The 16,313-nt window shown below is 58.8% G+C and overlaps 1 protein-coding gene across 4 annotated transcripts in view; it reads left to right on the top strand.

Annotated features, from left to right (window-relative positions):
* Positions 1–15,689, top strand: part of SRC (SRC proto-oncogene, non-receptor tyrosine kinase) — a 48,781-nt gene extending 33,092 nt beyond the window's left edge. For 3 of the 4 annotated variants that reach the window (XM_066237779.1, XM_066237782.1, XM_066237780.1), the window contains 9 exons: positions 4,526–4,624; positions 4,802–4,905; positions 6,282–6,431; positions 7,905–8,060; positions 10,008–10,187; positions 11,408–11,484; positions 12,221–12,374; positions 12,475–12,606; positions 12,876–15,689. In XM_066237779.1, coding sequence (XP_066093876.1) covers positions 4,526–4,624; positions 4,802–4,905; positions 6,282–6,431; positions 7,905–8,060; positions 10,008–10,187; positions 11,408–11,484; positions 12,221–12,374; positions 12,475–12,606; positions 12,876–13,084 — 1,261 coding nt within the window. In that variant the 3' untranslated portion in view covers positions 13,085–15,689. The remainder of the gene's footprint in view (positions 1–4,525; positions 4,625–4,801; positions 4,906–6,281; positions 6,432–7,904; positions 8,061–10,007; positions 10,188–11,407; positions 11,485–12,220; positions 12,375–12,474; positions 12,607–12,875) is intronic. The other variant, XM_066237783.1, reaches the window with a different exon arrangement.
* The last annotated feature ends 624 nt before the right edge of the window (positions 15,690–16,313 follow it).

Genomic DNA, 16,313 nt, shown 5'->3' with positions numbered 1-16,313 from the left:
AGTCTCACCTGTGGCTGGGCTGGGTGTCGGGGGCCAGGGGGGCAGAGCTTAAGGAGAGCCCCTTTGCTGCTGGGGTTTGGCCAGGGCTGGCTGAGTCGGGGTCTCCCAGATCTTCATGCCACATGGCCCTGCATCCTAGAACCCTGGGTGTTCTGTGGCCCTGGAAGCCCACTGGGGTCCGAGGTCTGACTGCCCCCAGCCCCGGGCCTGGTGACTGAGTGTCCAGGAGTCGGGGCTCCTCTGAGTCTGACTGTCGCTCCCTGAACTGCCCCTCCCTCCATCCGGACGCCAGCAGCCTCTTTGGGGGAGCTCTCCAGTGGGTGCTAACCTTGCCCCGGGTACGACTCCCCGCCGTGGGGCCAGGGACCCCTCCCTGCGCCTGTTCCTCGGCCTGCCCTGGGCTCCCCCTGCCCTCCTCCACGTGCCGTGTGCCATGTGCCCAGGGCTCGGGGCTCGGGACCCTGCCGAGCTGTCCAGGCTTGCAGGGACAGCTTCTCTGGCCAGTATATGAACACCCAAGCGGGCATGACTTCCCGGGTTCCAAAGCTGCCACAATCCCGATCCGGGTACCGACCCAGCCAGCACAAAGACTCGGGTCCGTAAGGAGGGTCCCGAGGCTCAGGCAGGGAGACCGGTAGGCCGAGGTCACACAGCCGGTGGACAGCAGTTGGGATGTTAAGTCACGGCTCTGGGATTTCTGGCTCAGTGCATCCTCCTCCGGCCACGGGCGGGAAGGTGAGGGGTCAGGCAGGGAATGTCTTATTCCCTTTCTTCCTTCCCTTGTTCCTACCCATCAGATAAGGGCTAAGCCCCAGGGAGGGGGCCAGATTCAGTGACTCTGCCTAACCTGATAGATCAGGGGTCCCCAAACTTTTTACACAGGGGGCCAGTTCACTGTCCCTCAGACCGTTGGAGGGCCGGACTATAAAAAAAACTATGAACAAATCCCTATGCACACATCTTATTTTAAAGTAAAAAAAACAAAACGGGAACAAATACAATATTTAAAATAAAAAACAAGTAAATTTAAATCAAGAAACTGACCAGTATTTCAATGGGAACTATGGGCCTGCTTTTGGCTAATGAGATGGTCAATGTGCTCCTCTCACTGACCACCAATGAAAGAGGTGCCCCTTCAGGAAGTGCAGCGGGGGCCGGATAAATGGCCTCAGGGGGCCGCATGTGGCCCACGGGCCGTAGTTTGGGGACCCCTGTGATAGATGGACCCACGGTTACTTCCGAGGCTGGGCTGGGGTTGGTGCCCCTGCGGACTGGACTGGTCTGGGAAGCTGGGGGGCGCCTCTGGTGGGAGTGGCCCCAGGCCCTTGGCAGCCGACAGCAGCCTGTTGAGTCTCTTAGACCACAGACTTGGGAGGCGGGGGCTCAATAGCTCCATTTTATAGCGGAGGCTCAGACAATACAGTAATTAACTTACTGAAGCTGAAGCCAACTTGATACTGACTGATTTATAAACTGTTGCAAGAGATTCTATGAAACAGGAAATAAAAAGGACTATTTCCTCTTTACAGATGAGGAAAATAAGACCCAGAGAGGGTAGGGTACTTGCCCAAGGTCACGCAGCAAATCCTGTTGGAGATGGACTGAACTTCATTGGTTTTGGGAAAAAACAAAAACAAAAACAACTGTTTTGAAGGGTGGAGAGAGGGGCCCCACTGAGATACAGACTCAATTGTAGCCAAATCACAATATTAACAGTTGACCCACATTGAGCACCTACTGTGTGCAAGGCTCTGTGTTGGTATTTTACATCCTTGGAGGGAGGCATGCGTGTCCCCATCCCACAGATGAGGAAACTGAGGCAGAGCCAAGGTCCCACAGCCTGCGAGCGGTGAGCGGGGGCGGTGCCCAGGGGGGCTGGCTCTGCCAGCTCTGCCACCTCTCGGGACGGAGCCAGGACCCCTTGGCTCCCTTGGGGGGATTGCAATGCAGCACCCTCCCTACCCTGGTGACTTAAACTCCCAAACTGGACTGGGAGCCCAGACTCACGTGTGGGCTGATTTCGGGGGCCAGAGGCTTCTGGGGTCCTACGTGGCTAGCGTCTGGGCACGTGTTCCACCAGCCTTCCACTCTGAGTCGGGGCCTGGGGGCCCCCAGGGGCTGGTCACTTTGCAGACTCTGTTTTTGTCCATCTGCCTCGTTGTGTTGCCTCTGACCTGGACCCCGGCCCAGCGCCTGGCCCTCAGCCCTGCCCCCCCCCCCCACCTGCCCCTGCTGCCCGGAGGGTCTCTGGGCCTCTGAGGGCCTGGGGCGGTGGCAGGTGCCCTGCAGGCTTGCTGGGTCAGGCTGCGGGCACTCGGGGGCCCTGCCTCTCACTCTTGTTCTGCCATTGATTTGCTGGATGGCTTTGGGCAAATCACTGCCCCTCTCTGTGCCTTATTTTCCCCATTGGTGAGATGAATGAAGGTTTTGGACTGGGAGATCTCAGCTGTTCCCAGTGACGAGTCCTGGCTTTGAAGCTCGGGGCCAGTCTCAGCCCCACTCTGTGCCTGCGTTTCCCCAACTCTGCAGAGAACGTGCTGGGTTACTCCAGCCTGGGTGCTGGTCCCTCAACATTTCTGAGCTACGGTTTTCTAGTCTGGGGGCTGCGGCCTGCCTTTCTCCCTCTCCGGGTGGCCTGGAGGGACCAAGGGAATAGACAGGTGGGGAGTAGACACACCCGGGCGGGTGCACAACAGGACGTGGGTGCAGGTCCTGGGAGTCCGAGGGCTTCTGTCCTTGAGTTGGGCCCTCCCTGTCCTGCGGAAACTCCCACAGGGACTGTCCCTGCCTGGCCATGTGCAGCGATGGCATAGCCGGTCAGCCCACGCAGCCGAGTCACGCTGCCTTCCGCCGTCCGTCTGGAAGGGACCCTGCCTGTTCTGGGTCAGCCCCCCCCCCCCGCGGCCAAGCCCCCGTGTGGGTGCTCTCCTCTGCTCTCGCAGGCCCTTGGAGAGCTCCCCTAGCCCTGTGCTCTCCTGGTCTCAACTTCTCCATCTTCAGAATGGGCGGGAGAATGTCAGTCAGGGGAAGCTCAGAAGAACCAGGAGCCAGGAGTTCAAGTTCAAATCCAGACTGTGAGACTGTCGGCAAGGGCCTTGCTCTGGACCCCGGGGATAGGGGCGGGGCAGCGCACCCTGCTCGCCGCGTGTCTCCTCAGGGTCACAGTGAGGTCCAGAGGCGTTCTTGGATCGAGGAGCTCAGTGGGCTGGTGGGTCCCAGTTCACCATGTTGGGGAGAATTCCTTCTAACCTGACAGTCGGGAGCCCGGGCCTGGCTGTGTGACCTTGAGCAGAGGCCTTTGCTTCTCTGGGCTGTCTTCCTATCTACACAGTAGGGAAGGGAGAGAGCTGGACCCCATTTCCCAGGCAGCCCTTCTCATTGCCCCCCACATTCCTCATGCACCCGCTCCCTGTCCCCCTGGGTTGCTTTGGCTGTGAGGCCTCTGGGGCTGCCCCCCACCCCACCCCCTGTCTCCCGTCCCCGGCACTGCCTGGCTGTCTTGCTCCCCCCCCCCCACGCTCTTTCTGCCTCCCCCTCTCACCACCCCCCTCTCTGCCTCTTCTTTCCTGTTGGGCTCTCGCTTTCTCCTCTCTCCTCTGTGTCTCTGGACCCCCGCTCCAGCCAGACCTGGTTCACATTCAGATGGCTGCACAGGTACTCTGCCCCCCTCCCCCTCCCGCCCAGGCCCAGGGGGTCCCATCCAGGGGACTCGGCCCGTGTGGGGCGCTCTTCTTGCCCGGGTCCCCATCTCCCCTTCCTCCTCATGGGGCAGTTAGCGTAGAAGTGTCCTGGGCGTTGGGCTCCGCCACCTCAGCCACCTCTGACGTGACTCGCTGTGTGATTTTGGGCAAGCCCCCGCCCTCTCTGGTCTCAGTTTCCCCTGTGGACAGGCAGGCTGCACGAGGAGGCCTGTAGCTTTTAGCGGAGGAGCCCTTTCGGTGTGACCTGTGATTTGTGACAAAGGCAAGCATTGCTCTGCTTTGCAGGGTTGGCACCCGGATTGTCACCAAGCCCCAAAGGGCCACCCCTTGCCTGCCTCCACCCAGGTCTCACCAGCTCTTAGGGTTCAGCTTCCAAATCTCAGGGCTTGTGGAGGCTTTGAAGGTCTGAATTGACATCCGTCTGGGACAGGACCCTTCTTTCCTGTTGTACCTTGATTGCTCCCCAGAGGCAAGGAGCTCCCTACCTCACTCCCGAGGCAGCTCCAGGCATCTTGAGATGACTTGGTCTGGCGGAAGGGAAGCAAGATGACTTCCTATCCCAGGACTCTGCCCCTGTGAGTTCAGGCCTCGGACTGACCAGGGTCCATCCTGCCACCGTCCCGGACAAAGCCCGTTTGAGTCAGCCGTGGCCAGGAGGCAGCTGGGCCAGGGAGAGGAAGAGTCCCAGGCCGCCTTGGCCGGGCAGGCTGTGAGTGGCCTGGCCCCACGGCCTCTGGGGCCGCACAGCCCCCTGAGGGTCCCTGGCATCGGGACCCGCTGCTGATGACCCCTCCTCCTTTGTCCCCTCCCTCTCCCCCGCTCAGAGAGGGAGACTGGTGGCTGGCTCACTCGCTCAGCACGGGACAGACGGGCTACATCCCCAGCAACTATGTGGCGCCCTCCGACTCCATCCAGGCTGAGGAGTGAGTATGGACTCCGGCCTCCTGCTTGCTCACCGTCGCTGCCAGTTCAGAGCTGCTCTCCGGGGCCGCGGCGGGAGGTCTGGCTGCCCAGGGCCTCAGCCACATCCCAGGCAGAGAGGCACTGTGGGTGGGCGGAACCCTGGACCACCGGTGCCATCCCCCTGCCTCCTGCCCCAGGTGGTACTTTGGCAAGATCACCAGACGGGAGTCGGAGCGGTTGCTGCTCAATGCGGAGAACCCGAGGGGGACCTTCCTCGTGCGGGAAAGCGAGACCACGAAAGGTACAGGCACTCCTGCTGATCAGTGGGGATCAAGTCTCCTCGTGGGCTGTTGGAGCGGGGCGTTGCCGAATGCGTAGGAGTTGGGTGCATGGAGAGAGGTGGTGAGCCTGTCCAGGCAGAGGAAATGAGGGGATCAAAGGCAGGGAGGTGTAGTGGAGGGAGTTACCTTGCAGGGCCAGAGGTACAGCAAAAGAGGACACTCTTCCTGTCTGGCCTCAGTGTCCTCAGATGAGGAATGGGCACAGGTTCTCAGGAGGACTGAGGTTCACAGAGCAAAAGGCTCGTTCCCAGGGCGGGTGCCAACACAATAGGACCCTCCTCTTCCCCTCCTTTGGGCGCCTCTGGGGTGGGGCCGGGGGCTGGGGCCTGGCTTTGCCCTTCCCCCAACAGTCCTGGCTCCTGTTCTCTTGTCCCTGCCCCCCCACCAGAGAGAGAGAGAATGTGTGTGGATCCCCTGTCACTGCCCTCTGCCCTCTCTCTCTCCACCCCCTCTGCACGTGGGTTGCAGGAGCCCCATCACCATGGCAACGAAGCTGGGCCACTTCCTGTGGGCCTGGGGCTCAGCGGGAGATGGGAAAGCAGACCATCCATGTCACATGTGTGCATTTACGAGCGGTCCTGTAGCCGTGTACCCCATGTGTAGGGTCGGGCATGTGTGTGCACGTGGGGGTGGAGTTGTCTGTGCTGCTGCAGGCAAGTGCATGGCTGTGGGTTGGTCTTCGTGCCTGGGGACCTGGGGAGTGTATACCTTTGTGAGCACGCAGCCACTGGGCCCGGGCACGCCTGCGTGTGCGCACATGTGGTCGGGTGCTGGCTGCAGGCTCAGGCCTCTGTGTGCTCAGGGCCTGGGACATCTGTCTGAACCTGGTGTCTTCAGGACATGGTGGGGACAGTGCCTTTGAGGACAGACCCAGAGAGGGGAAGCAGTTCATGTGGAGACACACAGCCACTCAGGGCCATTCCTACACTCCCAGCAAACATTCACTGAGCACCTACTGTGTGCTAGGCCCTCTTCTATGTAGTCTTGTTGACTCTTCCCCAGTCCTGGGAATGCAGAGGTGGAAACCGAGGCCCAGAGAGAGCAAGCGGCTTGTTCAGGTCACACAGCTGGGACGCTCACTCGGCATCAGGGGTCTTGCCAGGGCGATGCGGCCCAGCCAGGTGCCCCTTTGCTGACTGGACCCTGTCTCAGTGGCTGCCCCAGAGCTGGGTGTTCCGACGGGCTGGTTCAGCCTGGCACTGGCCTGGGCCGGGGGCTGCTGACCTGGCCTCCCCCTTCCCTCCTGGGTCGGACAGGCGCAGAACTGCATTTAGTGCTGTGTCCTGCGGGGCTGGCAGGCTTGGTGGTCATGGCTGCTCTCTGTCCCCCCCTGCAGGTGCCTACTGCCTCTCAGTGTCCGACTTTGACAACACCAAGGGCCTCAACGTGAAGCACTACAAGATCCGCAAGCTGGACAGCGGCGGCTTCTACATTACCTCCCGCACCCAGTTCAGCAGCCTGCAGCAGCTTGTCGCCTACTACTCCAGTGAGTGGGCCCCCGAGCTGGGGCCCCAGGGGCTGGACAGCTGCGGGGGGGGGGGGATCCGGCCCCTGGGCCTGGGCTGGGCGCTCAGCCTCAGCTGAGACCCTGAGGAGGGGGCTTTGGGATCAACAAGAGCTGGGACTTCTGTTATGCTAAGAATGTGCAGTTCCTGTCCGCCTCCTTCTCCCTCTTCCTCCTGCCTCTCCCCTTCTCCCTCTCCCTTCCTCCCTCTCCCCCTCCCCCCACTGCTTCTCCCTCCTTTTTCTTTTCCTTTGCAGCTGGCTGGTGAGGAGGGGCCTGCCTGGAAGAGTGGGCAGGGGAGGGAGGGGGCGTGGACTGGTGTGGCGGTCTCTGCAGCCCTAGCACCGGTCTGAACCGGTTACTGGGAGAGGAGGGGGGCGGCCAGATCGAATGTGGCAGAGGGGGAGAGAGGGAGAAGGGGAGGGGGGGAGGGGAAGAGGGGGGAGAGATGGGGAGAGAAAGGGAGCGAGCGCGCTCCTGGTGCTCACGTGCGCGGCCCACGTGTGCAGCAGTGTGGCCGCTGCATCTGGACGTGGAGGCTGCTCGGGAGGACCCGAGAGTCACGGCCTGCGAGAGAGAGCCCGGGTGCAGGTCTCGGGCGCTGCCTGTGTGCTTGTGGCCTGCAGCGCTGACCGCTGTGTGCCGGTGTGGCCTCCTCTGAGCCTCCGAGCGTGCTGCTACGTCCTGCCCCACACACCCTTCTCTGTCACTCAGGCCTCTTGACTCCCTCTGGGATCTGCCGTGCCTCTCGGTCCCCTCGGCCACCGCTGCTGCCCATTCTAAACCCTGTTCCCCTGGTCAGAACCCTCCGGGGGCTGTGTTGCAATCTCAGGGTCAGGGCCCCAGTGTGGTCTCTGACCCTGGGGCCGCCCTTCCCAGCCTCCTTTCCGCTTGTTCGGCCAGCAGCTGTGCCTCCCCGAGGGCCACTACACGGGTCCGACGCGCTGTGCCTTCTGCTTGGAGTGCTATTCCCTAGTTGACCGCTCACCCTCCTGCAGATTCAAGCCCAAGTACCACTTCCTCTGGGAAGCTTTCCAGGACTCCATCCAGCCTACCTGCTGTTGCACGCACAGCTCTCTGTCCTCACAGATGTGGTCCTGGGAGCTGATTAAGGGAAATTGAGCTCCCCTTGGACTTTGAGCGTCTAGAGGCCAGGGTTCCACTGGACTTGTCCTCTGCTGGGTCCCTGGCACCCGCCACCTAGCTGGCCACCCCTTAAACTCTGATGAATGAGTGGATGGCTGACCCAGTGGGCAGAGGCATGCGGCAGCGTGAGCCTGTGCGGGGTGAGGGTGTGCACACACGGGTGTGGGTGCTTGGCCTCAAAGGTGTCCTGTGTGCTCCCAAAGCTGGTGTTCGGACGATGTGCAAGTCTGTACACACCCACAGTGGGACAGGGAAGCCCCAGGGTGGACGCCAGGCCTGAACTCCATTTCCCTGACTCTCTGTCTTAAGAACACGCGGATGGCCTGTGCCACCGACTCACCACCGTGTGCCCCACGTCCAAGCCACAGACTCAGGGCCTGGCCAAGGACGCCTGGGAGATCCCGCGGGAGTCCCTGCGGCTGGAGGTGAAGCTGGGCCAGGGCTGCTTTGGAGAGGTGTGGATGGGTGAGTCCTTGCCCCCGCGTCCTCAGAGGAGGACACGGTCCCCTTGGGGGGACTTGGCTGTCCCCTCCTGAGAACCAGGCTGACGTCATCCCGTCTGGCAGCTCAACACCCCCTTCACCCCCTTCCCTTTACCTCCCAGAGTCTCACTCGCCTCTGTTGAGCAGAGCGCCCTATTTTTAGTACAGTGTGGCTGGCACCGAGAGGGGGGGGTCTAGCCCCCTCATGCTGCGGAGGGGGTGGGCATCGCCTCTCTCCACCCTGTCGGGTGGTCTGGGCCAGGTGGTTTCACTCTGAGCCTCCGTCTCCCCAGCTGTAAAATGGGGTTGGGGCAGTGGTGGGATTCAAATAATTTAATAACCGGTTCTCGGTCCTAACGACCGTTTGAAGTATAAAAAAAAAGATATACCGAAAGGTAGTTCAGTATTTCATGCAGTTAATAATTAAGCGAGAACAATAGAAGAGGTACACAAAACTAGATGATAAGAAGAAAGAGTTTTAAAACATTAGTTAAAAAATATTAAATAATACCTGACCAAAAAACCAATAAAACTGTAATTTAAGATATTTCCATCTTGCTTCTTGATTGGCATCCTCACTTGCAATTTTTTTTCACCTACGGACGGACGGAATGAACATGACCACGGGCGCTTAGAACATGGTGTTGCGCAGATGAACGTTAAAAAAGAGCAAGGAATGTAAATGTGTGATTTCACGTTGGGCGGCTGCCCAGGCGCCCGCCTCAGAGAGAACCCTGATGACAAGTGCCACTTTAACAACCGGTTCACCGAACTCAGTAAAAATTAGCTATCGGTCTGCCTGGTGCGAACCGGCTGAGTCCCCTCCCTGGGCTGGTGATAAGAGGACCCACCACGAGGCTGTGCGAGAGCGCCGGCCCAGTCCCCCCTCCCCCCCCTTAGCTCTTAGCCCTGGGAAGGGAGGTCACAGCTTGCAGAGAGAGTGCTTGAAGTGCAGGTCCGGCATGTTCTGGGCCCGTGAACAGTCTCCCGTCTAACTCTGGGGAAACTGCAAAGCAAACACCACTCGTCCCTGACAAAACCCAGGCCCCCATCGATCCACAGATGGTTTCTGCTGACACAGAGGAGGCGTGGCGGATGGGGGGAGGTCGGCATGACCGTCCCGAGCCTGTGGCTTCAGCGGAGGGGTCACAGTGTCCTCTCTCCAAGGTTTTCCTCTGAGCCTGGTATTCACCAGGCATTGCTGTCTCCTCTTTTCTCCCTTCAGAGGAGAGAGTGTTGGAGAGCAGAGAGGGCCCCGGCGGGGGGAGGGGAGGCACCGCAGGGACGAAGGCCTGGAAGCTGGAGTTCAGGCCTTGTCAGGAGAGGAGAGGCTCTAGTTCTGAGTTAGGGGGAGGGGGTGGGGATGAGAAGCCAGCTCCCCAGCATGTGTGCAAACCTTGGGTAAGCCCACGGTGTCCTCCATGCTGGAGCCGGGAGACTCAGACCTGGCCCAGGTGTGCAGTAACCAATGGGGGAGTGTGCACTGCTCCCCTGACGCTCCAGGTCGACTTGTGAAGGGCCAGCTACATGTCCCCAGGTGGGCTATGCTGGGAGGACTGGAGTCCCCACCCTCAGATGGAGGCCCAGAAATTGGGGGGGAAGTGCCACTCATCAGAGAAGCCCCAGTTTCGGCCCCATGTATTTGCTAGTGCCTGAGGCACCAACCCAGGCCAATGCCTGGCTTTTTGTTCCTAATAATCACAGCCCTAACAACAGCTAGTATTTCTTGAGCATATACCAGAGACTCATTTAATCCTTGTTATATATAGTCCCAGGAGGAGCATCCTGTCTTTGTGCCCATTTTACGGATGGGAACACTGAGGCTCAGACCGGCCAGGGCTGAAATGGGTACTCGGGCAGATCCGGGGCCCCTGTGGGATGGGAATGGAGGGCTTCCACTGAGGCCACACCTGTATCCCTCTCCGCACAGGGACCTGGAACGGCACCACCAGGGTGGCCATCAAAACTCTGAAGCCAGGCACGATGTCTCCGGAGGCCTTCCTGCAGGAGGCCCAGGTCATGAAGAAACTGAGGCACGAGAAGTTGGTGCAGCTGTACGCAGTGGTGTCCGAGGAGCCCATCTACATCGTCACAGAGTACATGAGCAAGGGTGAGGCCCAGGGACCAAATCAGGGCGCCGGCCAAAGAGCAGGCGGGGGGTGCTGTACTGCCCCCCACACCAAGAGGGAACCTCTTTAAAGGTGGAACGGGACAGAGCCAACATCTTGTGGACATGGAAAGTTAAAACCAAGGTTGTCTTTCTCGTTTCATTTTGTTTTTAACTATTTCCCACAGTGCATCTTGTCTCCTCCCGTTTTACAAAGCCACTTGCCATTTGGGGGAAGAAAGAGAAGCCCCCCACCACCACAACCACTGCCATCCAAGCTGAGCTATATCGAGTCCCTGGCTTGATTGACCTTGACTTAATTTTTTTTTTTTTTTTTTACAGAGACAGAGAGAGAGTCAGAGGGATAGTCAGGGACAGACAGACAGGAATGGAGTCAGATGAGAAGCATCAATCATTAGTTTTTTGTTGCGCGTTGCGACTTCTTAGTTGTTCATTGATTGCTTTCTCATATGTGCCTTGACTGTGGGCCTTCAGCAGACCGTGTAACCCCTTGCTGGAACCAGCGACCCTGGGTCCAAGCTGGTGAGCTTTTGCTCAAGCCCGATGAGCCCACGCTCAAGCTGGCGACCTCGGGGTCTCGAACCTGGGTCCTTCCACATCCCAGTCCAACACTCTATCCACTGCGTCACTGCCTGGTCAGGCGACCTTGACTTAATTTTAAAATTAATGAATTACTTTTTAATGTTTTACTTTTTGGAGGCATAATTTACATGTTATGAAATACGCCCATTTTCACTGGTTCATGAGTGTTCACAAATGGCTGCTCTGTGTTTTACCACAGTCGGGACGTAGAAGATCTCTAGCTCCAGATAGTACCTTCCAGCCCCAAACTCAGACAACCACTGACGTGCTTTCTGTCGTCCTAGGTTCATTCTAGAGCTTCATGTATATATTCTTTTACACTGGAGGTTCTTCCCTGTGTTATCAGTAGCCTGTTCCTTTTTGATTGCTGTCTAGTATTCCATCGATGGATGGACTGTAGTTTCTGTTCACCTGGAGGTGAACATTTGGTTGTTTCCCATCTTGCTTGCCTTTGACTGACAAACGCCGAGTGAGACTCTGTTCAGAGATGGGTTTACCTCAAGGCTGCGGTGCCGGTTTGAGCGAGGCCAGCCCGCCCAGTTGGACAGGACCCGGGAAGCACTGCTTCCTGGCTCAGGGAGGTTAGGGCGGGGGGCTAGCGCTGCTTTCTCTCTGCCCAGGGAGTTTGCTGGACTTTCTCAAGGGGGAGACGGGCAAGTACCTGCGGCTGCCTCAGCTGGTGGACATGGCTGCTCAGGTGAGTCAGCCCCTCTTACACCCTTGGCTTTGAGCACTCAGACCCACCAGGCTCAGCCAGTTCTGGCCTCGTGAGTGCCCCCTCCAGGAAGCTTGCTTTGGTTGCCTTCACACTCTCACTGATCTCGCCCCATATATTATAGGGACCACTTACGGTGCTATAAGTGGTGGTTCTGGGCAGAGGCAAGAGCCCTTCCCTGGGCAACAGGAGTCACTGACTTGCTATGGGACTTCAGGCCTCAGTTTTCTTCTCTGTGAAAGTCATTTATTCACTCAACAAACATGTATTAGTACTTGTTTGCTCAACAGCCATTTTTTCACTTAATGCTTTATCACAATCAGGGGTGGTAGGGCTGGCTATTATTCCATTTGATGGATGAGAAAACCAAGGCTCAGAAAAGGGACTTGGGACAGCAGGCAGGACCTCGCACTCATCTGTGTCTCCGGGGTAGCTGAGGCCTCTTTTTCGTGGTCACCCCACTCCCCCGGGCTGCATCTTGTCTTGTGCCTTCCCTTTGACCTTTGTGCTGCATTCCCTCCTGCTGCTGAGCGCTGCTCCTGCTTTTTGTGCCAACGGCATTTAGTGTCACCTGTGTTCACTTGCCTGGAGAACTGGGAAGGGCAGCGTGTTTGGTCGGCTCCCATCCCGGGGATGACCCCAGCCCCGGGCACGTGCCCTGTGACCTGGGAAGGGTGTGGGGCGGTCCCTCAGCCAGGCTCCTGGGTTTTGCCTGCAGATCGCCTCTGGCATGGCGTATGTGGAGCGGATGAACTACGTCCACCGGGACCTCCGGGCGGCCAACATCCTGGTCGGGGAGAACCTCGTGTGCAAAGTGGCCGACTTCGGCCTGGCTCGGCTCATCGAGGACAATGAGTACACAGCCCGGCAAGGTGGGGAGCCGGTATTGGCGGGTACCGTGTGCCTTGGGCATCAGAACCCGGTTCTCCCTCTGACAGATGGGCAGCCGTCTGACCTTTCTTGCTCCTGTAGGTGCCAAGTTCCCCATCAAGTGGACAGCTCCAGAGGCCGCCCTCTATGGCCGGTTCACCATCAAGTCCGACGTGTGGTCCTTTGGGATCCTGCTGACGGAACTCACGACAAAGGGACGGGTGCCCTACCCTGGTAAGAGAGCTCTGCACCAGGCCCATCTTTGGTCCCTGAACCCCTCTGCCCTGGTGACCTTGGGCAAGCCAGGCCTCCTCCCAGGCCTCAGTTTCCCTATCTGTATAACAAAGAAGTTGGAACGTATGATCTGAGGCTCTGTCTCTGGTCAGGGTTTCCAGTCTTGGGAGGGACTGACCCACAGTTCCACCCGCCCTGTCCTGGCGGGAGGCCCCCTCTGCTGTCCCATCAGCTTCTCCCAGCCTCGTCCCTCCTCCCTCTGCCCACAGGGATGGTAAACCGTGAGGTGCTGGACCAGGTGGAGCGGGGCTACCGCATGCCCTGCCCACCTGAGTGTCCCGAGTCCCTGCACGAGCTCATGTGCCAGTGCTGGCGGAAGGAGCCGGAGGAGCGGCCCACCTTCGAGTACCTGCAGGCCTTCCTGGAGGACTACTTCACGTCCACGGAGCCCCAGTACCAGCCGGGCGAGAACCTATAGGGCGCAGGCTGCAGGGCCAGGCTGGCCTCTCGGCTTGGATCTGGGGCTGGGCGGCCCCCGATGTGGGTCTCGCCTCCCTCTGCCCGCCCGTCCGCCCGCCTGCCCGCCGTTGATCCTCTCTGTAGGGCTGAGTTGCCAGTGATGAGGCCTCTCTGTCTTTTGTGGCACGGAAGGGCTCGGGGCCTGGGACTGCCCGGAGGGCAGGTTCCAAGGCTGGCACAGTGACTGCATCCTGGCTCCTGCTCCAGCCCCACGCCTCCTCCTTGCAGCCCTTCTGGAACCCTGTGCGTCGCGGCAGGAGGACCAGGGAAGAAGGGCTAGGGCTGATGGCTCCCTTTTCCCAGCCTTGCCCTACTTGACACATTGGCTCCCTCCTACTTCCACAACACCCGGTCTTATCTGCAGAGCAGGCCAAAGAGCCTTTCCAAAGAAAAGCGACAGGTCCTGGGCTGTCAGCCTGCCATCCATTTCTGAAACACCTGTTGGTGGAGGCCACGGGGGCCAGCCCTGTCTGCTGTGGCTCCCAGGCAGGGCAGCCTGTGCCCGAGACTGACTTGATGATGGTGGGTGGGATGGCACCCCATCAAACCCCGCCCTTCTTAGACCCAAGGGACCCTTAGAGATCATCAATTCCCTTTCCCTTGTTACCATGGGGAAACTGAGTCTGGAGATAGGTTGTGACTTACCAAGGCCACAGAGCAGTTCAGGGTTGAGGTGGGATCAGAACCCGGTGCTCCCTCTGTCTTCCTCAGGAACCAACAAGAATGTCCTTGGTGGCAGCATGGACCGACTGGCAGCCCAGGGGACGAGGGGCCTGAGGATGAGTTAAGAGAGAGTGGAGGGGAAAGTGGGGTGGAGCTAGGAATGAGGGGTGAAGGGGCAGGTGTAGGAAAGAAGTTGCAATCAGAATGAGTGGATTTTGACCTTCAGGGCTAGCCACACATGAAAGGGAGTGAGCTCCCAGGCTCTGGAGGCAATCAAGCAGAAATAGATCCAAGTGGTTGGGGAAATCTGGCCCTAGCCTTAGGAGGGAGTCCCAAGTCATCTGTTCAGCTTGTCCTGTGTCATTTCAACGGTTGGCCCCTGTTCTCTTCCCCAGGTCAGCACCCCTGAACTCATGAGTAGGGGAAGGGGTGCCTAGGCTGGGGTAAAAGAGGGTGAGGATGTCTGCCACCATGCACCAGGACTGGCTGTGTGACCGTGGGTGGACCTTGCTGCTTCTCTGGGCTGTAGTGTCTGCCTGCATGGGCGGCCATGGCCTCTGCGATTGCTCCACTCCTGTCCAGACGCCGTGGGCTAACGTCCCGTGGTGAGCACAGCCCGGGGCGGGCGTCAGGAGTTTTGGCCCTAGCGGTCTGCTGTTTGGTCTGAGGGTGTGTGGTGGCTTCTCCCTGGGCCTGGGCCTGGGCCTGCTCCTCTTAAAGGGGCGGCTGACGTTTGTGGGCACCTTGCCAAGGGCCTGTATGTCTGTATGTATGTGTATGTGCTCGTGTGTGTTCCTCCATGTGTGTCCATATTTAACATGTAAAAATGCCCCTTGCTGTGTGCCCCAGACACACTGTACATTTCCCCCCCCCCCGCCCCCCTCATAGCAATAACATTCCTGCTGCCAGGGACTCTTGAGCCAGCAGGGGAGGAGGCCGAGCGGTGCCTGCCCAGGAAATTTCAACGTTTCCTTTCACACACGTTTATTACTCACGTCCTCTCCTGTCTGTCCCGGTCAACTCTGGGCTCGCTTTCAACAGCGGCTCTGAAGTCCCCTTCCAACTGCCCACGGCCCTTGGTAGAAGGTGTCCTAATACTGTTCTTTTTTTTTTTTAAAGCAAACAAACAGTGTTTTGTAGATTTCAGATGACTATGCAGAGGCCTAGGGTGAACCCCGGCTCTGGGCAGGGCCCGGGGGTCCCACATTCCATGGCCCCGGCTTGGGGAGGGAGGGAGGGAATCCAGAATTGGTTGTAAATACTTTGCATATTGTCTGATTAAACACAAACAGACCTCAGAGTTCAGCCAGTGGTTTATTGAGCATCTACTGTGTGCTGGAGAGCGATGGGGCGGGAGGTGAGGACAGACTGTGGTCCGAGGGGCCTGGGTGCGGGCAGCACTGGTGCCTGGAGGGCTGCAGGCCTGGGCGTGACAATGATGAGATTGGAGACAGCTGCTTGGGCACGTGACCACATGTGCACACCTGTGCCTGCCCGGGGTGTGAGCAGGTTTGTCAGGAGCCTTGCTTATGTCCGACGAGGTGCACGAGCGAGAACCCAGGACTCCCCAGGATGGGCCGTTCGGAACTCTCGGGCCCTGGGTGGATGGTGGCGGCTGACACCCCGGGGCCTGGGGTGGGGGTGTCAGGCCTGCGTGCAGTTGTGGCTGTGTGTGTGCTGTGTATTTCCCCGGGGGTGCTGGGCCGGGTGGGAGGGGCAGGATCACCCAAAGCCCTGGGCACTCGGAAGAAAGAGCCGGAGACTTCCTCTCCTCCCTCTCTCCCGCTACAGACGGACACAACCTGGGAAGGTCATTTGCGACAGTCTATATACGATGAGATTTATTTTACATCAGATCGCACGCCTATCCGTGAGTCACCTCTGGTCGTAATAACACTTTAATTAAAAACAAATTTCAGAGTTGGGATGTTATTCTGTTCGGCATTACTTTCACAAGCCCGTGAACTTACGGGTGTGCTCGTCACTTGGGAGTGTGAGTAGGAACTCCCAAGGGACAGGGATGTGGGTCTGTGGCAAAGGTCTTCTGTTTGCTCATGGGTGGGGGTGTGTGTGTGTGTGTCCTATGAGGTGTGTGCCTTTGTGTTCATGTGGGTCCGTGGCGGGGCTGCTTGCCCATGGCTCTGTGTGTCTATATACACATGTGTCCAGGTAGTGTGCTAGCCTGTGGTTTTCTGGGATGTGTATGTACGTGGGTATTAATGGGGTGTGAAGTGAATAGGGCAGTTTTTGGCAGCTGTATGTGCATGGATTTGTGTGTCTTGCATGGACACAAAGCCAGGTCCTTCCAGCGAGAACTGGCGGGCCTCCTGGGCTGTGGGCACCGACGTGTATAACTGGATTCTGTGGACAAGTGTGGGACCGTGTGTGTCCACGCGGACCTGTGTGGGTTTGGAGTGCACACGCCAAGCAGGCGGCTCCCAGCAGGGCCCAGTGTGCCCTGGGGCGCAGGGACACGTGCAAGCTAGCCCAGGACGTGCCCCAGCCTCTGCGGGGACCAGGCTCTG

The sequence above is a fragment of the Saccopteryx bilineata genome, chromosome 6 (genome assembly GCF_036850765.1).
Source record: "Saccopteryx bilineata isolate mSacBil1 chromosome 6, mSacBil1_pri_phased_curated, whole genome shotgun sequence".
Classification (NCBI taxonomy): Eukaryota; Metazoa; Chordata; class Mammalia; order Chiroptera; family Emballonuridae; genus Saccopteryx; species Saccopteryx bilineata.
The sequence above is the reverse complement of the archived record's forward strand: the minus strand, read 5'-3'. Positions and strand labels throughout refer to the sequence as shown.